Raw genomic sequence first — 21,303 nt, forward strand, 5'->3', positions numbered from 1 at the left:
GTGCATGCCATTAAATCACGGGCCCTACAGCAGGTCGAGATCATGCTCCACAGCTAAGCAGTAAGTAACTAAAGCTTCAAGTGTCCTGCTAACAGAGCGTCACCCAAGCATAATCCGGGCCCTGACTCAAATTGACAAGGACAGGTTGGCCTCTGAAATAATCTCTTTAAATAGCAGCAGCCATCTCTCTTGGAGGCAATTCCCTCCCCCAGCCAGCGCTGGAGAGCTGCTTTCAGCACGTCGCCCACTATTTCCCACCCAGGCATTGCAGGGCTGGCATTTCTCACAGGCAAGTGTGTCCCCTGCCCGCAGCCTCCCAGCTTTGCTTTGCACCAGGAATTACAATGAATTTTGCAGCACAGTTTCTCTACTCCAGGGTGTTAAAAAACAGAAGTCCCAGGGAACACTCCAGAGAAGATGAAGACTACGATCCTTTCTGGCAAAGGTTGGAGAATATTGCTGTCTGACTTAGAGCTAGAGTGCTCCTTTCTCCCCCGCAGGGGTCATGGTCAGCCCTCGGGGTCGGCCCAGGGCCAGGCCTACGGACATGACAACCCCTGGACCCCTCCTGCCTCCTTACAGTGTCGTAGTTGGAGTTTTGCTTCACCTCGTTGTTTATTTAGTCGCTGTGCTGTATAGGTAATGCTTTCTTTTTCCTTTCCTTACTTTCTGAAAAAAAAAAAAAAAAAAAATTGTTTGTAATTTTTCAACATCCCCCAGGGTTCTGTGGTTATGAGTTACATCTTGGAGTCGTCCACTAGAAGCAATGGAGATTTGAATACTTTAAGCCTCTGGAGGTCAGCTTTTTTATTTCTTCATGAGTATGGTATTAGAAATAACCCTAAGCATGCCAGTGGACTGCTGAAAATTTATCTTGGGATAGCCTGTATCAAATCCTGTTATTACAGGTGTTCTGTGGTTGTCTTTGTTATAGTGCTTACGGTTGTCTTGAATTCCTGTTTTAAGGCTTGGATGGTGCAGGCAGAATTTAGGAGACATCTAGTGCCTTGGCGTAGCACCAGCTGGGGGGTGTGCACCCATACAGATGGTTGTGTTTGCACAACCTCACTCTTAACCTTCTCCATAGTTGTTTTCTCCTCCAATTTTATTATCTGGACACCGCCAGCAAGAGCTGGAGTTGCCCGATGTAGTATAAACAAAGGGCAATTCTCGTTTCCTGCATCCTGCCAATAGTCACAAATGTTGGTAATATTTAAGACATAAATAGTTTCAGTGGGCTCAATGCTGTTAGTAAACCCTCATGGAACACCAAAGGGGAAGACAAGATCCTGGTTCTGCATTGAGAAATGGCTTGCCCAAAGTCAAACGTGATGTGACGTGTTCTGCAGTGAACTGACAATCTTAAACCATTCCTTTCATCACAGGAGCGCTCTTTCCTCTAGCTTGGGTTATGCTATTCATTCTTTATTACAAGTGAATTATGGACATATCTTAATCACCAGAGAATTTCTAAATGCAGAATACATTTGAACTAAAGAGGAAGAAAGTTTAGGTACTTGAAGAGTTTTAACCACCAAACTGTGTGCTGTGTTTGATAGTGATCATTTGACATTCCCAGCTGTGAATGTCCTGTAAGAAGTGCTTAGAGAGGTGGGTCTGTTTGAGGAACGCTTGGAAGCTGTTGAAGCAGAGGTAATGAAGAGGGGTGACCTTCCGAGTTCTTCTTGCTTTCAGATTACTTTTTCTCATGTTATCTATTTAGCAGCGGACACCTAGTTGTTATTCCCAGCAGTAAGCAGTGACATTTCAGTAGTGTGTCTGGAACGCTGGCAACGGATTATGACCACAGATGAAGTCAGATATAGTACTAGGCTCAGGCTCTGGTAAATCTGACTTACCAGAAGTAAGGAGATATTTTATCAGAAGTGGTAACGCAGCTTGGTTGTTCCCTGCATAAGCCTGAGCTTTCTTTGCACTTGCTGCTGGCGTAACATCACAGGGTTTTGTATGTGGTAAGTAGAGTTAAAAATGCCTGCTTGGTCTCTGGGCTGGGTTGTTGTGTACCTGTCTGTGCTGGATGGTCACAGTGCACACAGCCCCTATCATGTGTGCCATACAGGCTAGTAACTAAGCCCTGATCTCTTTGTCTTTAAGACACTCTGATAAGTAGCCCTGCTACGAACTTCCTGCGGGAGTCTTAGGCAAGTCACTCGATCTGTCTGTGCCCCAGTTTCTATCAATGAAGTGGAGCTAATATCTACTGAACGTGTCTTTCTGTTTAGGGGAAGATGTTGGCGATTCCAATGTGATTTAGGAACCATCACTTTACGTAGGGTTTGAGTATCTAAATGTCAGAGATGCATTTTAAATTTCCATCCTGTAACTGCCACTAATTGGAGTGATACAGTCTCAAACGGGTGTTTCTAAGTGCTAGTGTTATACTAAATAACGATAATTCAAGAAAGTAATGTTTGAGTGCCGTATTGTCTTTGATATGTTTTAACTGTACTGCCAAAGAGAGATCGAGTGTGTTCTTTCCCCATGCCTGGGGGAGTTTACTTGTCACCCTGTAGTCCTGTGGAGGACACTCAGACACTACACAGTGCAGTAACCTGGAATTACTAGCAGTGAAGAGGACATCGGTTACGATGCTTATTGCCATCTGTGTCTCAGCAAGCCTCAATTTTTCTATCATTTCTCTTTCATACAGACCCGCTTGGAGAGGCTGCTGAGGTGCTTTTAAGAATTGCTGCTAATGCAGCATTTGGATGTGCTTGGAGAGAGGGGCAAAAAAATGTAGAAGAGGAGTTGGGATGGAACAGGAATGTTTAGAAGCTATGGGAAAGGGGATTGCAAGAAATGGGAAAGGTACCAGAGGGGTGTGGAGGGCTCGGGCATCTGGAAGGATCAGAGGAGATGGCACTGGGGACATGGAATAAGAAGGATTAATGGAGCTGGGGAGGTTCTGGGTAAAAGAGGGATTTGGATGAGGGAAAGGGCCCTCTCTGTCATATCCTGGGATTACCTCTTTCTCACTCCTGTGAAGGAGATCCCAGCCCTACTCACATCTCGGTCATAAGCCAAGCAGACCTGCAGTAGGCTGCTCCCCCAGTCTCACCCCCCAGTACATGACCCATCTCTGCTCAACACTTCGAGGAATGAGGTCTTAAAAGTGTCACTTTTTGCTGTAATACCTGTTCTGAACTTGCAGGCATAAGATCTGAGACCATTTATCCAGAAAGCAGATGACAAGTATGTCTAAAACTGTATCTTACTCATGTCTGTTGCTTGGTGTGCTCCGGGAAGGTGTTCAGGGAGCCTGAGGATGACGGCAGCATATAAGTATGAGCTTAAGAAACGCATACCCGAAAACATTAAAAAAAATAAAAATAAAAAAATCCATATAGAGAGAACATGTGCGTATGTGTGTGCATGTGCTGATGAGCTAGTGAGAGGCTAGCCCCAGTGCATGGGGATGGTTTGAAGTGGTATAATGGTATTTGCACTGGTCAGTCCAAGTCAGGCAGTGGAGGGTGAAATTCTTGTCGTAGCATAGACCTAGAAGGATGCTAAAGTACTGTACAGAACTTGTACCATTCTGTCAGTCCCTCTTCGTAGTGAGTATGCATCACTGTGAACGCAGAGGATAAAAACCTGCTGTAGGAATGACAAAGAAATGCTGAGTTTTCGGTCTTATGCTAAAATTTCTTTCTTTCCTTTTGTGGCACTTGAATTTCTGCCTGCGAAGCAGCACAGTAACACGGCAATGTATGTCCATTATTCCAACTTCATTTCTGCCACAAGATGCATTGTTGTGACTCCTTTTGTAAGAGGTGTAAAAGCTGCCAAATGGGCCAAATGCTGGCATTGGGTACGTCTGCAAATCCAAAGGGCAAAACTGGGTCAGGCCAAAGAGCAGTCTGCCCCTGTGTCTTCTCTGTAGTGGTGGCCAGTAACAGGAGCTTGGAGAAAAATAAAAGCCACCTAAGATGCTTTCTCTCATATGCTTTTGTGGAGCCTGCCAAGTAAGTGCTGAGGGGCTCCCTGAATCACAGGTTGCTTCTTGAATGATGTGTTTATTGGTTGCTACTAAACCTTCTTCCACATAGTTGCACAATATTTTTTAGGAACCCATTTATACCATTGTCCTTCATAGCATCCTGTGGCAATGAGCTCTGCGAGCTAATTGTTTTCTGTAAGAAGGGAACTTTTAAGTTTTCTGTCTCATACTTTCATATGATCTCCCCCTAACGTTTATACTGGGAGAAGCAGGGACTAATCCTTCCCAGTTTGCTATTTCCTGGACATCCGTGACTTTATGGATTTTTTTGTTCCTTCAGTTTTAGAAGCTAAAGAGATCCAGTAGATCAGTTCAATCTGTTTAGTCCATTTCGTGGATACTGAGGAGGGCAATCTGCCTGTGCTTCATCTGACAGGGACATGTAATTATCCTATCGTTGCAGGATAACTGCGTGGGCATTTCTTTCTCCTTGTAATGAAGGCAACAGTTGTGGTCTGTAGGTGTAGTGTGTGCTACTACAGTATTTTATCTTCCCAAAATTATTTTTCTTGTTTTTATTAATTTCTTAGTTTATTAATATTACTATTTTTCCAAACTCATTTTCCCCAGTGCTATTTAACTTGGTGAAAATTATCAGTATAAACAAATCGGAAACAGAAAAGTTATTCATTACAAGTTGTTTTTTATCATTCCAGAAGTACATTTCAGCACACGCTGTCTTTGCATTGGCTTTGAGACTTTAAACTACGTAAAGTCTTAACAAATGATATTTTTTCCAGTTCCTTAATTATTTGTGGAATGTCTGCATACAGATCTTCTCTTTTATTTTTTGCAGTTATGCTGAGCAGCTGTTCTTGAAAAAGTAGGTTTATAAAACTGTATTTTCATGTTTGCTTTTACTAATCACTTTAAAGGTAAAATGTTGTGATTTATAACCATGTAACAAAGCTCGCCTGCTGGATATGTGTTTTATTGCTGTAAACCAACAGACTTTTTAATGAAAACTTTCCTAGACAAAATCCAAAAAAGGAAAAACGATCTGTTTGAAAGGAGCAATGTTTTATAATGCTGGGGTTTGTATTTATATTGGCTCAGATTTTCATCTGGTGGGCATGATAGCTAGAACAAGGGCCATACTTTGGTACTGTGCATGAGAAGTCACGGGCCATCTTTTTGTGAGCACTTGCATGCTTTGCTGCCTGCTTTGACTGTTCCTGAAAACAAAATTCATACTGAGGGGATCTACGCCAAGCATACGAACTGTGTTTGAGGAGAGAAATGCGTCTGACCCAACCGGGTTATTAGTTGCCTCTTTGTGATGGATTGTCGAACCTAAACCCACTGTTTACCTTGGGAGTCTGAGAGCTCTCAGTGGGTGTGTGGCACACCCAGGTGGGTTCAATAGTGAAAAATGTCATTCACTAATGTAAATGAAAAATATGTACATGGAAGGAGAATTTTCTTCTTCATGACCATTTTCTCCAGTGGTCATGAGGTCATGAGGTGTTGTCTCCATCATGGTCCTGCGCAGATATTCACTGTTCATGAGAGCGGTGCTGCGGATCAAGGGCTGAGAATCTCCTTTGTTCTGACAAAAAAATTAAATCCAAGAGTGAGGCCAAAAATCAATATCCCATTTTGGTCTTTCTATTTGCAGATAAAAATATTTGATGGCACTAGTGTGGTGAGGCATTACCCTGTAGCTTGTACTTTCTAGCAGAATCCTAGTTCATCAATGGACTTTTTGTGGTCATCTTTGGCTGGTTTTTATTCTGGACTTTTTGTAGTTGATTGCAACAGATGCAGGGAAAAAGTGTGAATTTATCTCCTATCTCAAATGCCAGTCAGTAAAAAAAAAAAATCGACCTAGAAAAATCACACGTTTTTGATCTACCTATATATTTTACCCCACATATACCCTTTTAACCAATTGCCAGTGTAAGAAATATCATTCATTGCTAATGCTTGCTAAACATTTTAGATAACATGTTTAGAGATAAGATGTAGATGTTCTTTTCTTTTTGGAGTGGTTATGGGCTATTATGATATGAAAAATGGGGTTTTTTTGGGGGGAAGGTAGGGAATGAACTCTTCACAGTGATGGGGCGTCTTAGATGATGATAACTGTTGTTGATGCTAGGGGCTGTGCTGTAACAAATGCATGGGGAGACAGTCTGATCTGATTCTCATCTTTGCGTTAAGCTAACTAATATGCGTGGGAACTAACAGTGGAAGCTTAACATTTTTATGAAGTGTTCCAACCCTCTACCCCCAAAGGAGCAGAAATGCAGAAAAGTATGGAATATAGCTACTTGACAAGCTATTTAATTTGAAGGCGGCAGAATGCCTGCTGTTTGTGTGTATTAGCTTTAAGATACAGTATTAGGAAAATATTTTAAATCACAAGTTTCAACATAAATATGTTGAAATATGTTATTTCTTTATCTTAGAAAATTAGTATTCATCTCATTAATTTCGGAGAGACAAGACCTTGCTACAAAAATTGTCCTCTTTTGTCTCCTGTGAAGACATAAAAAATGATTGATGCTGCTCGTATATTACTTGATTGAAATAACAAAACCTTTTATGTTGCCCATATTGTTATGTGAAGTCCTCGGTGGAACAATTGGAAGTGTAATAGGAAGCAGAGCTACTGGCACAGATTATTGGGACTACAAAGCAAATGGATGACAGTGCCAAAAGTGAGGCAATTGCTCAAAAAGCAGCTCTTTCTAAATATTTAATTCTTTTTGGAAATGATTACAATGCATATTCCAGTGCTGATCACTGCTGTAAAATTAGGGCAACATTTGCTTTAGCCAGCCCTGCTGATGAATAACTGCATAACTTAAATCCAAATTATTTAGATTGTGAAAATGGTAAATATTTTTTTTGCTGGAGATGATGCTGAAATCTGACATAATTTAATCTAAATATTTTTTAGAAAACCCATTCTTCCAAGTAGATTAATATTGAGTCCTTCATGTAGAGGGGCTTATACCATCTGCGCAATCGTAGCCACAGACCAGGGGTGGTGCTAGCTCTTTTCCAAATGACTGGTCTTCTGCTTAATGCTCCTTTTTGCCCACATTACTCTCCAAATTCCAAGAATTCCTAGAAGTTTTGCTTTTATTTGTTAGTAGGGCTGCACAAACCGACACTACACTATATTATCCCTTGTGAACTCTGGAACACTCTGGACCGTAGAATAAGGCAAATTTTTGCAGCAGTGTTGTCTCTCCAAAGTTCCTTGGGGAAGGAGGTTTGTGTGACATCACGGTGTCATCTTATCTGCAAGTGTTTTTATCTCTGAAGTGTTAACCTGCAGATCAGGAGACCTAGTTCTTTAGCTCTGTAGTAGGATATAATTGTTATCCCTTATCAAAATAATTTTCTTCCCGTCATGAGGCGGTTGACAACCATCAAGAGTATGCTCTGCAAGTATGCAAGAGCAGAGAAGCAGACCTCTTGTGTACAACGCAATGACATTTGTTACTGCTATTAATAGTATTAGGGAATGCTCTGCAGCAGCCATTTGCCTTTTTTGAAAAACACGGAGTTGCATACAGAAAACAGAATTCCAGTTATTCCAAAATTTCTGTAAGCACAGAGCTGGGATCATCGCTGATTGAGACTGAGTACTGAGGAAGGTTTGGCTGCCCAGACAACGTGGATTATATCTTCCCTATTTTCTTGGGTATGACAGTTTCCCAGTTTGTCCACGTGCCAGGTTATCTGTGGCTTTTCTAAAAATTGGCTGGTTACAGTAGCTTTCATTCCACCAACAAGATAAGGAAATATGACAGTAATAATTCAGTCTGCCTACTTGAGCCTTGCAAAGAGCAACCGAGATGTGCATCCTTCTTAAATGCTAAATGGCAAGCCTTTAATTATCCGAGCTATCCTAACAAGCTTCTTTTATCTGTTTTTAGGGACGACAATAAAATAAAGAAACAAGATGCCCCAGCACTTTGTGATCTTCACTGTTGTAAGGATGGGCCGATAAGAAATGGCCTCATTGGGCAGAAGTCACCCTCTATCAACCCTGAGAGACTGAAAGATTTTGGTGAGGAGGATTACCTGAACGGGGATGTGAAGACCTGGGAAATGAAGATAGTGAGCCGTAATGAGGAGTTACTTAGGGATGCCCTGTCCCGCATCCCTCAGTCAAGCAGTAGGACCAGCCTGTCAAGCTGTAACAAGCTGATTCGATTTGAAGATATCAGTGCAGCAGCTTTCAAAATCCAGTGCGGTGTTCAGAAAACCCCCTGCATGGTAGGCTGTTTATATGACTTTGCATTCTCTCGGTATTTCTTTTATTTTCTTTATAAAAGTTGATCAGAAATGAATGAAGAGTATGCGTGAGTTGCAGCAGATAGATCTGTGTCAGATGACTCATGTTCATATTGGTTGCTGTTAACTGTCAATGAGCATTTTCTTCTTACCTGTTTAACCTAAATCCTCAAAGATTGCGTGACTTGTAAACAAAGGATAAACCACATTAGGTATAGACTTAATGCACTGTGGTATTACGCTCACGGTGAAAAACTCTTGCTACAATGAACTTAAGGTGGAGACAGCGGACTGTCAGTGTTTGGGCAAGCAGTCTTGTGGGAGGGTCTGGTTTGGAACCAGCCCTTGTATTTGGAGAGTTTGAAGGTACAGATTTTCATTCCTGGCCTGGCCAACCTGGCAAAGCCGGTTATGTTCTGTAACCGGGTCATTCTGCCATGTGCATCTTTGTCAACAAAATGAGGATATTAAGATATACACGTACAAACATACGCACCCATCGATCAGTCTGGGTATGAAAAAGACTGAGACAGTCCCATAAATATATATGCATTTGCTAAAGCGTAAGAGCAGTACAGTGTCAAGCTATTTAATTCATAGTGTACTTCTACTGTTGGGAGCTCTTCATGGAAGGCTACTGTAGGCACTCTGTGGCTAATCTCCTCTTTTCCCTCCAGTGGGTGAAAAAGACAGTCTTTGCCAAATGGCAATTCATAGGAGCAGCCCCAAATCACTCTCCTGATGAATCCCTCCCTGTTGCTGAGCCGGGGCACCCCGGCAGCCTCGCTGGCTGTGGGTTGTCTTTGTGGCCTGCACAGGGAAAGGACCTTGATGTCAGAGCAACTGCTTGGCATTAACAGTCCCTGGAGCATAGCGGTTGGCTCTGCAAGGCACAGCAGTTCTCCTGGTTCCCAGATGGTGCCTGCTGATCCACAGACATCATAATTACTTCTGGTGGGGACTTTTTTTTTTAGCTTAGAGTTCACAAAATAAGGATAGTTGGGTGGTTTGTTGGTTGTTTTTTTTTTTTTGTAGCATACTACTGAAGAAGTATGTCTCGTGACAAAGGGCATGATACAAAACCATTTGGGGCTGTAAAGTGGCACAAAAAACTTGCAGAGTGGTGTTGGCTGGAGTGCACTGAGTCAAACTGGATGCATTTTGCATTCATATATTGCCTGTTCGGAGTGAGTCGGGAGCAAATCATCCCAACAGCTGTACCTGGATTTTCTTTCGGAGTGGAAAAGTCAGCTTGCTCGGGAAGGCAGCAGGGGAGTGAGCAAACACACATGGTCGGGGTGCCAGGGCAACCGAGGGAGCGTACCAAACTCTGCACATTGCATCATTTGTCACCAAAACTCTCAGACTGTCATGCCTGAGAGCTCAGTCAGTGCTCTAGACAGAAGTGTCAATCTTCTTCTTTTGCGGAGAGACTGTCCCAGGAAGAGAAGATTGGCATTTGTATTGTGGCTAGTGAGCACTGGACTTCTCTGTAATTGACAAATCTGGTCATATTTGTTAGACGGGTTTAATCTTACTGTACAAAGGTAGGTCCATGGGCAGGGAGAGGGAGAGTGTCAGGGCTTAATTTGGAAAGCAGAACTAGCCGTACCCTTTGACTGCCTGGATCATCCCTTCCCTGCAGCTCATGGTATTGTGCACTTCTGCCAAACTAGTGAAGTCTATCTCACATCCCCTGAGCCGTGTCCTTGCTCTCAACACATCCTAATGCAGGAAAAGGCAAGACTGCACCACTGAGCCCATCTTCTGCTCCTGCAGGCATCCCTGTAACACGAAGCTTTTCATAAACCGATCGTGGTCCCGCTCACAAGTAGTTCAGCTCTCTTTGTCCGGTTCCCACCGTTTATTCTCAGGCAGCTTTGCCCCTCAACTTAAATAGTTCTTTTCTCTTGGGTGTCCCTGGCAGATTTATGCAATGTGGTTGTATCCCCTTTCTGCATTTACTGTGCCAAGCTAAACAGGCTAACTTTCTTTAGTCTGTTTTTTATAAACTATGCTTTTGTGATGATCAGAATAGTGGAAAACCTATATCCCCACTTATTTTAGTGTGAAAATAGCCCATGACCACTCCTATTCAAAGCAACGTTCCCGCGGAAGTCATTGGTATATGCTTCATGCACAGATTTAAAAGGGAAGTATTGAAAGCACCGCATGGTGTCAAGAAAAACACAGATAACCTTTATTTTAACTCATTGCTGAGAGGTAAGAGCCCCTTTCAGGGACATTTGTTTGGATTTAAAAAACAAGCATGACTATAACCCATTCAGTTAATTGAGTAGAGAAATGCTTTCCAGGGTGATTCCTAATCTGCAAGTAAAATCATGGATGGAGCATCCTGGGTCCTTATGCAGGAGTTTGCCTGGAGCTGAGATACGGCATCATGAATGATTGTAACAGACTTTATAGAGGTAATGAGTATAGGAAAACAAGGAATTAGCATTGAATTGGACGTTTGGTTTGGTTACTGATGGAGGAACTTTAAGGGTTGTTTTGGGTTAGCTTTGTGGGTGCCAAATGGAGGCTGTGCTGTGTGTTGTACGTTAGACACGGTGTCTGTAGTCCTTAGATAAGATCATGGTGACAAAAGGGAAAACTTACAGGCTGGTTCAATGAGTCTTATGAGGTTACCCACCAGGTCAGCACAGCCAAAAATAGCACTGACACCTACTTTGTTAGAAGTAGTTGCTATATTTAGGCTACGCCGAAAAAGGCCTCAGTTAAAGGAAGCAGAAAAGGATAACCTAAAGAGTTAAAATATTGAGTATCAAAATAAAAGAAAAATAACAATAATCTGAAGTACACCACCTTTGTGGTAAAGAGTGACTTAATGACACATATTTTTTAAATGTAGGAGACTTAACAACTTTATAAAGTCACAGGATTCATCTCCTTAAATCCTTTTTCTCATTGTTCACTCTAGAATCCAAGATTCTCTGCAAAACCAAAAATTATAAAATTAGTATGGTATGTGAAGAACCAGTAAAGTAGTATTTCTTATCTAGTGTTCTTTTTCTGTTTTGCATAGGCATTCTCCACAGATTAGGCTGTTTAGGATAGAAACTATTATCCTATTAGTGTACTAAGCACTTTCCATTCTTTCAATTCCGCAGCCAGATTTGCAAACCAGCAGCAAGCGGTAGCTCCTATTGCAGGATTTCCAGAAGCAAAATAGGCAATCTGGCCCCACCTATGGGTGAGGAACTTAATATATGCTTGTAAATCCACTAAAAAGCCTTAAAATATTCATCTGAAATATTTAGTTTAAGTGTATACCTTAAAGAAAGTATCTGTTTCAGATTTATTTACTTTATATAAATTCACTTTGAAAGTCCCACAGTCTGAAAAATATGTCGGTACATATTACTATGTACACTATACATGATATGCATGACGTTGCCAGATACTTTTTGAGATAAATATTTGAAATATATTGTCACGCTGTCTTTTAATCTATTTCTCTTTGTGATTTGTAATAAATGAGAGCTTGATCCCCTAAATCCGCTGGTCCTCATTTGCTTTGGCAGGCAATGGAGGAAATAGAGCCAATTACGAAATAGAGACACAGTAAGACGAGGGAACTGGAACCCAAACACTTATTGCAGCTCTGTTTCATAAGTTATCTTGTTTAAAACTCTTGTTTTAGATAATAAAGTAATAGGGAATTAAAATGATGATGCATGCTGTATCTTACTATAAAAAAATGATTAAGGTTTGCCATTAAAAAAAAAATAATAAAAAAGTCATTCACTTGGATCCTGCGTCACATGCACCGTGCTTGCTAATTCCTCTCATCTCAGGGATCCTTTCTGTTCCGAACACTGAGCATTTTCAAACAGCTGCTGCTTACACGTGCACTCCTGGGAAATACCTTTTTTATTGTTATTTCCGTCATTCTTCAAATAAGAAATGTCTTTACTAATGTCGTACTGGCCTTAGGATGCAAAATGAGCAATACTCAGTGGCGATTCAGTGGCAGAAACCATAGCAGAGTCATAACGGGACTCGAGGAGCAATTTTCTAACTGCCTTTGTATCTATTAGGAGATGACATTATTTTTGGGGTATTCAGTACCCAGTTCTGGTAAGTGCTGAAATATCAGACTGTAGGGCGGTTTTTCAAATAATTGAAAATACTTATTTCAATATCTGTATTTGAACAGTAAGAGCAAAATGAGTGCTCTTTTCAGAATTCCTAATGGCATGGAATACATATTTCACTGCTCCGTGTTTGAAAATTACTTCCATAAACCAGAGTAACCTGGTAGGTAACAACACACTGTCACATATTTCTAAAGAAACAGATTATGGCATTTACTTTTTGGAGCTCATACATGGTAGATGAATGTATGCCTCACCAGGGAGCTGAACGGGTGTGGAAGATTTTTCTTAATTTTTAGATACGTCCCCATAATAATATTTCTATACTCCAGTATTCTAGGCTATCCAAGCAGTATGGAATGGACATCTACCTAAAGAAAGAGTTCCTCCAGTACACAGGATCTGTGAAGGAACGAGGTGTACTTTACCTTCTGACATCATTACCTCAGGTATAACAAAATTTCAACGTTCAAAAAGAAATAGATTAGTTCTGCTTCACGGAAATGGAGCAGAATTAAAGATAATTTTACCCGTAATGTCCATGGAATCGCAGTGTTTCTTGTCTTTTCATCCATTGTGCTGAACAACGTATATAAACAAAGTATATGAATGTGAAATACTTTACCACTTTATTTACACTTGGCCTATCTGCTGGTGAAATCCTTAAAAATATTTGAAAGAAAAGCTTGCAAAATGTAAGCATCAGCATTTTCCTGTGCCATTTAGATGAAAGTGTTTTTATGTGCACTACGGTTCTGGCATGTTGAAACCACCAAATTTGAAGTGATGATGAAATTGAGTTACAATGGGTGATGAGAAGGACCTAGATCACCAGCTGATTTTGTAATGAATTTCAGAATCATTACATAAATAGCTTGTTTATCATTTATCGTAGGAGGTTACTGAGTCTCTGCAGCAATAGTAATTATCATCGGCATGATACAGCAGGCCAGAAACAGTGGTTATTCCTGCACTTTTGTAATAATATGAATAAATCTTTCTATTAAAGGGAAACCTGAATGAAATAACTTCACATAGGCAGGGGAGAGGGACCAGATATTGGCTCTGAGGGGCCAGATGTCGGGTCTCCTGGGATCGGCTGGAATTTTGCATCTAATTCCAATGGAACAAGAATTGAAACCAGAGGAGTGCTAGAACAGGGATTGGTCTTGTGCTGTCTTAGCTCTGCATCTAAGTCCTGAGATCACACCAAACATGCATATATTGTATCCTAATATGATAAGCTAGCAGAGGAAAAGAAGGAATTCAGACCATTAGAATGATGTAGGATCACATGGGACAACTTTGTGATACTATATAACATGCAATAAGCAACCCTATTTTTCAGGATCAGCAAAGAAAAGGGGTGATCGTGGCTTCGGACAGTAACTTTTCCATGGCTGTTGCTTACCACGCCTCAGAGCTCCGTATTCCAGTGTTTGTCATCATGTCAACCAGCACATCCCCGGCCAGAGTGAAAATGTGCCGTGAGTATGGTGCCATGGTTATATCCTATGGCACTACAGCTAAGGATTCGCAGACGCATGCAAGAAGGCTGGCGCAGGAGAATGGATACCTCTACCTCGAAGAGTAAGTGGGAAGTGAGGCTGATTAGAAAGATTAAATTAGGTACCTGTGCAGCTCTGCAAAAACAATTAGTTTCATTAAAATTTGATCACAGGTCGTCAGAATGTTCCCATTACCTGGGGTATGGACAGTTACATATTCCCGGGCACAAATCATGAATCTTTCTGTGAGAGCTGAGGATGGAAACCAAAATGAAACACTCTTGCTCCAGATGAGGCAAACTTCCTGATTAGGAATTATATGGGCTAGTATGATAACGGGATATATGTTAACTGTCTATGAACCTTGTCACAAAGCCTTAACGCTAGCATTCATTTTTGGTCTCTCCGTTTGGAGTAAGGTGGGTAAAAGCTGATCTTTAATGCAAAGGCTTCAGTGGCATAGCGTCAAGCAAGAGGACATTAATGCTGTAAAACTTTTGCATATCTGATGTGACTGACAAAATTGTGATTGTGCCTTGAAAAAAGACTATTGAGAGGCTATTTCACATATATATTTAAAGTAGCTAAGAATGAGTATAAATTTTTTTGAACTATTTGAGGTCATTGAACAAGCCTGATCTAATAAAAACATGATTAGAATAAGGTAAGACAGGCAAAAATATTGAGAAATGATCCTTTTTTCCTTTTTTCCTTTTCTCTCTTCAATCTCTTCTTATGCTTTTCCCTTCCTTTTTTTTTTTCCTTACCTTTTTTTGAGGAAGATTACCAAAAGTGCAGAGGTGTGAATCATTAGCATGAGGTAGCCAGCAGTGCCTCTGATACCCTGAGCTGGAATGTTATTCTCCTTCCCCATCGCTCCTCTGTGCAGGCCTTATCCACCACTTGGTTGTTGAATGGTGCCCACTGCAGTGAGTGCCTGTTCCCCTTTGGCTCCTAGGCTCTACTGCATTAAACATAGTAATAATGAGTAACGTTGCTTGGAAAGAGGATCCCAGGATGAGCAGAATGGAGAAAGCCCTCACTTCTTTCCCAGTTGGTTGATTGGGAAGGCGATATTAAAAACTGTACTCTTAGCTCTGCTGACAGCAAGTGACCTATAGGGCTGGTTGCCATGCCTTGTCTGTCACCACAGGCACAACCTTTTCCCAGACTGAGACTTTCAAAGAAACCCAAGAGAATGAGGTGCCTGAGATCACACTGAATTTTAAACCCATTTAGGCTCTCTTTGAAAACCACAGCTTTCCATAACCTTGTGATTTCCAAATTTCTGTCAGCCATTTTTGAATCGATATGTTAACTCCCAGCTGGCTTGCATCAGCTATCACCTTTGCACGTAAGAACTAAGTCATTTTACTGTAATTTCATGTTTAATCTTCCCCTCCTCCCCAGATAATTATTTATGTTACTTAAGGTAGGTATTCTCCAAGTTCATGAAGCTTCAGGGACAACGCATGGAAGGACTTCAGCACCTAGCATTGAGGAAGTCTAAATGTACACCTTACCATTAATAACACCAAAGCACTCTAATTTATTTCAGGTTTCAGATTACAAGAAACAGAGTTATTCAATCTGTTGCTAGGTTTAATTAAAAACTCACAGATGTAGTTTTTCACACTCTGGAGTAAAAAAAAAAAAATAGAAAAAAACCCACTACAATTGTGGGCCTTTTCATAATGGGATGATTGAAACCTATTTTGTTGGGAGAGCTTTCCCAGAGAGATGTATGCATATATGGATAGCCAGTCGTCTTCAGTGTGTGTCTGACACAGGTTCATCATCTCTTGCCAAAACTGTCTGTAAAACACCAGCTGATCTCCTGCCCTTTAGAATGTAACTTCTGAAATGTCATTTTATTTCAGTTTAATTCTAGCTCGCATAAAACCTCTGTCAATTTGGTCTCTGGATCTCCTTAACCAACATTTCATTCTTTCCTTCCTGAAGTAGACATTACGTGACTGTCTTTGGTTTTACCTGCACGGGTTATGTCCTGCAGCTGGGTGTGTCAATGTCAGTTCTTCCCATTTCTTGTGTGCAATTAAAATACCATGTTATGAAAATGATCACGCAAGGGTTCAATTAGAGGAAGAAAACTCTTTAACCAACTGCAACTTCCTGTGAAATTCCAGGAAGGAAATGTGATTTTTCAAGATGGAATTCAGTCATGAAGTCTATGTGATTGCTGCTTAGGTAACATGGGATTTTTTTAATAACTATAGATGTCCAGGACCTCATTATAAATGCAATGTGAAGGTTGCCAGTAAGTAACACAATACCTCTGGGATTATGTGAGAAAGATTGATTTGTGAATCAGAGAGGTAAGAGTGCCACAGATTGAATTACATGCCTGCCTGCCTTCCTTGAGAGCCCATTTTTTTCTTGTGTAACTCCATATTGAAATACTGATCAGACCTGAACTTCGTCCATTTGTGGTATGGTTGGTCTGCTACTCTAGGAAGGACAGCCGATAGCTTTCGAGCCTTCTATTTGGAGAACAGGGGAACGAGCCTGCTAGCTGCTGTGCCAAAATGTCATTGGGGAGCTGAAGCCTGACAGCCCATCTTTGGTTGCTGATGTATCACACGTTTCAGAATGGACGAATTTCTAGCTCTGGCTCAAAGATGCTTATTTAAATCCACAGTTTTTAGATTTAGCTGCCCTTTTCCTTGATTTTCCTCCAATGGCATATGATAATGAGAGATGTATTTGCTTTCAGAAAGCAAAAGTATCAGTCACAGTGCAAATAAAATAACCCATTTTATTATAAAAAGCTGAAGGCTAATCAGTGAACTAATGTTCTAACTAGATGTTAGCAAGGAAGACATGATTATCTGAAACATTTATGCAAACTGCTAATAAATCTCTATGCCCAGAGCAGTCTCCTTGGGTAGAATTTTCAGTTGTTAGAGAAGTTCTACTCGCAAATTGGATATCCCAGGTCTTCATTCATTCTTGCAGGTCCCTGTGATTGCCCGGGTAACCATGGCAGGGATAACTCTGCAAATTCAGTTCTGAAACTTGTTTGCAGATAAGGCTCCAGAAGAATTGTTCAGGGGACCGGTGATATGTTTTGTCACATATAAGAAGGAGGAGAGAGCTCCTTCAGTATCTTGATAAAGACAATAAATTCAAGGGTTCAGTTATCCACCCCACTAGGATTTCTTGCCTTCATCTTTAGCTGAGCTACAGGAGTGAAAGTTCGTTACTCCCATATTTTCTCGTGTAGCTATATAGATGCTCGCCCTGAGGAATTTGCTGTGTTTTGCTGTATATGTGAGGTAACCTCTCAAGAAGGCCTTGGCCTCCACCTTGCAGGAGTTCTGTGCTGCTGTGCTGAGCCTCTCTGTGCGTGTCTAACAGTAATAAAAGCATAGCTTCCTCGTACCCAAACATCCTGGCTCAAGTAAATCAAGTGAAGTCATTGGATCTATAATTCTGTCTGCTTAGCCATTTGCCAGAAAAAGCAGAACAAACAGGCATAGAGAGTTATCATATTTTTTGTTCATATATCATTCTACATTTACATCTTTCTATTTAAAATACAAAACAGCTTTTAGAAATAGATCCAAGTTGATCATGTAACTGTACAGTGGACTTATCTTCAGTCTTTTGACTCTGTTTGTCCCTATTCTTCTCGTTATATTACCTTTGCCTGAAAGTGTTTTACCAGCGAGTATTTTGGCACAACTGAATGTTTCTCTTACCCTTCCAGAGTACTGTGAAGGTATCAGGGTATCAGATATTGGCCCTGCGTTGTGGAAAGACTTAACTCTGTAGCAATCTGTTTGGTATTTTTGAGGTTGAACTCAGTGCTTAAATGTCATGAAAATCCACATTTATCACAAACACTAAATTCCACTGTTAAATAAAGAGAAGGAGAACTCCTTTCGAGACTGCTTTTAGTTTGGACTGCAACATTTAAAATTTATGAAGGAAGCGATGGCAATGGAAACATGACTTCTGTCTTGCCAGCTCCATAAACACCTGATACTGGTAACAACAGAGATACGTGCTCTTCAGCACGAAGGCTACTTGAGGGGTTTGTTAATGGCACAAGTTTTCTAAAGTAGGTAACAGCACACGATGGTCTGTCTGATGGCAGCGTCTCCTGTTGTATCACCTCCTCCCCTCATTGTGCTGGTGCTTTACTCTCACATATATCTTTTTTCTGCTGAACAATGTCTTTAAAGTGGTAGATTGAACTATTATTGTGTTGACAATGGTGAGCCCTGCTGAGCTGTGCCCTTCCTTCCCACAGGGAGGACAGTGCTGTCTACCTGTCAGGGCTGGGAACCGTGGGGCTGGAGGTCTACGAGCAGGTGCCAAAGCTGGACGCAGTGATTTTCCCTGCAGGAGGCCACTGTGGCTTGCTGGCAGGGTCGGCTGCTGCACTAAAACACCTCAACCCGCATATTTCTGTAATTGTAAGTTTCCTTTCACCTATAAAGTATTGTGTTTTGGCAGCTTTCACCACAGGTGTTTTCAAAAGGCAGTGGTATCTAGTGATACACTGGCAGAGACTGCATATGCTGGGGACAGGGACTGTCTGATCCTGTGGGCTTTACCTAGGAGAAGAGCCTCTGAGAGACTGGGAAGCCTCCTCTCCCTTGGCTGCTTGGCTGAATTTAAGAAAAAAACATGGGAAGACTCTTCCAAAGTAAATGAAATCCAGTTCTGTGTTTTGAAATAATTTCTTACAGGAAAAGATTGACCCTAGATAAGCGACAGGATAAGTTTAGTGATAGCACAGTTATTATGCCGTTTGAAATTATCTGTTAATTAGAAGAGGAAACTTTGGGTAGCTTTTTTGGTGTCCACTTTGGTGGTGACTTCTGTTATAACTGGATCAATAAACAAGTGACAACATTTGTCTTCCCCAGGGGGTTGAATCTGAGAATTTCCCTGTATTGCAACAGTCCTTAAAGGCTGGCCACCCAACTGAAGACCAGGCTTGCAGCAATCATCACTTTTATGGAGGTAAGAAAATGCACTATTCTTTTGGAGGTAAAATAAAGGTTGCAATTGATTTCTCCAACCCTATGATTTTCTCGCTAATTCAGGTCAAACATATTTTAAAGGAAATCTCTGAAGAGTCAGAATTCAATTCAAGCTGTAGGAGCAACTTCTGCCACATTTCCCCCCCACACCCCCCCCCAGGGTGCAATTCTATTTCCAGTGCACTTGAAATGTTCAGGTCAATACTTAGAAATATGAGAGCATTTATCTGACAATTGTGCTCACATAAAGCAGTGTCTTAACCAGTGAAGTCAATGGTAAAACTCTCATGTAAAGTATTAATTTGTGAAAAGGCAGGAAAATGCAGTGCTTAAATATTTAGACTCACAAAACTGTTTTCGGAACAGCAGCATTTACAAATGATACAGTTGTTTCCACAGCTCAGCTGTTAAGCAATTTAAGAATATCTTGTTTACCTGATGTTCAAATCTCTGGAAGCTTTGGATTAAATGGGAGGTTTACAAACAAACAACTCTCTTTCTCTGGACTCCTTTGCTAACTGTCCTGCTGTAACTGACAAATCCAGTGCCACGCTTGGTTCTTCTCTCATTCAAGCTTCATTGAAGAGTGAAAAATGCTGGGCTGCAGTGTCACTCTTCCAGTGCAAATAAGCCGGTGAAGAATCATAACTTTCTTAAAGGGATCCAAAATGTCAAAATCTTCCTGGTCTTTTGTTACCAAATGCATTTTTGTCATATAAAAAAAGTCAAACAACTTAAGATTATATAACAGCACTCATGTTGCACTCATTAAGGGCACAAAACAGTCAAGACTCAAAAATATTGAACTTGTCTAAAGCAGGCAGCTTCATATTTTTGTCTTTTGAAATCTGCAGATGTGAGCGGACTTTGCTTTGGCAGCAATTCTTTGCAGCTGACTGGGAAACTTGTGGATAAAGTTGTTGCTGTGAGGTAGGTGAAAAAAAAGAGTGAAATGGATAATACTGGGTGAACATTGTTGTATGTGAAAAATGTGCTGTACTACCAGAGTATGGAGGCTCTTCATATACAGTGGAGAGCAGGTCGGCAGGAGTTGCCATCATGCACACCCTGTGAGAGCATGGTGGTGGTGGGCTGCCTTTCCTTCCAAGAGGGGCACTGGAGACACTGAACCCAATCCCACATATCATAGAATTGTCGAGTATCCCAAGTTGGAAAACACCCATCAAGGATCATGGAGTCCAACTCCATGCTCCTCACAAGAGTACCTAAAACTAAATCATATGACTAAGAGCGTCGTCCAGACCAACCCCTTTGGCCAAAACTTCCCCTGCTGCTAGTACCTGGACGTGCTCTGGGTGTAAAACTTGTCCTTGTTGAGTTCTACAATACCTGAAGGCAGCCTTTGACAAAACTCTTCTAAACCTTCGCAGAAAGCCCAAGTTGGTAGAACATGCCATCCTGTCTTTCAGTGAATAACAAGACTAAGATGTGCATTCACCCCCAGCAGCACAGCTTTCTATAACACCACCTTGGGGTCGTATGTACCTGGGAGGATGGAAGGAATTCAGTTATACACAAATGCATTGTCTTCTGATTTTGGTAGCTTGTTTTGTTTTGTTTTGACACAACTCTTTTGCCTTCAGGGAGGAGGACATCCTCATTTCAATGCTGAGATTGCTGGAGTATGAGCGAGCCACGGTTGATGCAGAAGGGGCCATTGGACTTGCAGCATTGGTTGCGGGGAAGCTGCCTGAATTGAAGGGTAAAAGGTACGTCAGCTATTGCAAACGGGGAACTCTGGCAAAAACATGGGGTTGGGTGCCTTGGTCCCAGGAAACGGGGAGAAGCTACTTGTTTTATGACTGACGATGCAGTTCCTGCCCCTGAACTGGCAACGGGCTTATCTGTGGCATCTACTTCAGGCTGAAGAGACTGCTCACAAGTCAAAAGATCATGTTGAACAAGACAAAATGTCAGCCAGGAAACGTGACAAATCTTGTTGTTTCCCTATATTTTCAAATGGTTGGCAGAAAGGCAGTTACACACAACTCCGGGAGGCACAGTCACATGTGCCGGGCGAGCATCCTGCTCGCGTCAGCCTGTTGCCTTCTCTCATCCCACTTGTGGAAATCAGCCCTGTCTGTGGTGGGATGGGAGCTAGGCTGTCTTCTGCAGTCACTCAGTGACACCTGCCTCCCAGCCCCGAGAACTCCTCCTCAGAGACTCAGTGGGATTACCCTTGTGCTTACTGTTAAAGGTGTGGGTAAGTGCCTTCTTGCATCGGGGCTTGAGCACGCGGTACTTAAGTGGATTGAGCCTTGGCTCAGGACATAGTCCAGAATGTATTTAAACATACATACACTCAAGACAAAATAAATTTTCCAATGCACAGCATTGTAGGATAAAATACTGCTGAGGCAATTCTT

At 41.5% G+C, this 21,303-nt stretch overlaps 1 protein-coding gene across 2 annotated transcripts in view; it reads left to right on the top strand.

Annotated features, from left to right (window-relative positions):
* The first annotated feature begins 225 nt into the window (after positions 1-225).
* Positions 226-21,303, top strand: part of LOC134517837 (L-threonine ammonia-lyase-like) — a 34,810-nt gene continuing 13,732 nt past the window's right edge. The window contains exons 1-9 of one of the 2 annotated variants that reach the window (XM_063339793.1): positions 226-445; positions 4,818-4,844; positions 7,915-8,257; positions 12,726-12,842; positions 13,742-13,983; positions 18,178-18,343; positions 18,800-18,896; positions 19,771-19,846; positions 20,521-20,646. In XM_063339793.1, coding sequence (XP_063195863.1) covers positions 345-445; positions 4,818-4,844; positions 7,915-8,257; positions 12,726-12,842; positions 13,742-13,983; positions 18,178-18,343; positions 18,800-18,896; positions 19,771-19,846; positions 20,521-20,646 — 1,295 coding nt within the window. In that variant the 5' untranslated portion in view covers positions 226-344. Of the gene's footprint in view, positions 640-4,817; positions 4,845-7,914; positions 8,258-12,725; positions 12,843-13,741; positions 13,984-18,177; positions 18,344-18,799; positions 18,897-19,770; positions 19,847-20,520; positions 20,647-21,303 lie in introns of both variants that reach the window. The other variant, XM_063339791.1, reaches the window with a different exon arrangement.

Source organism: Chroicocephalus ridibundus, chromosome 6 (assembly GCF_963924245.1).
Source record: "Chroicocephalus ridibundus chromosome 6, bChrRid1.1, whole genome shotgun sequence".
Lineage (NCBI taxonomy): Eukaryota > Metazoa > Chordata > Aves > Charadriiformes > Laridae > Chroicocephalus > Chroicocephalus ridibundus.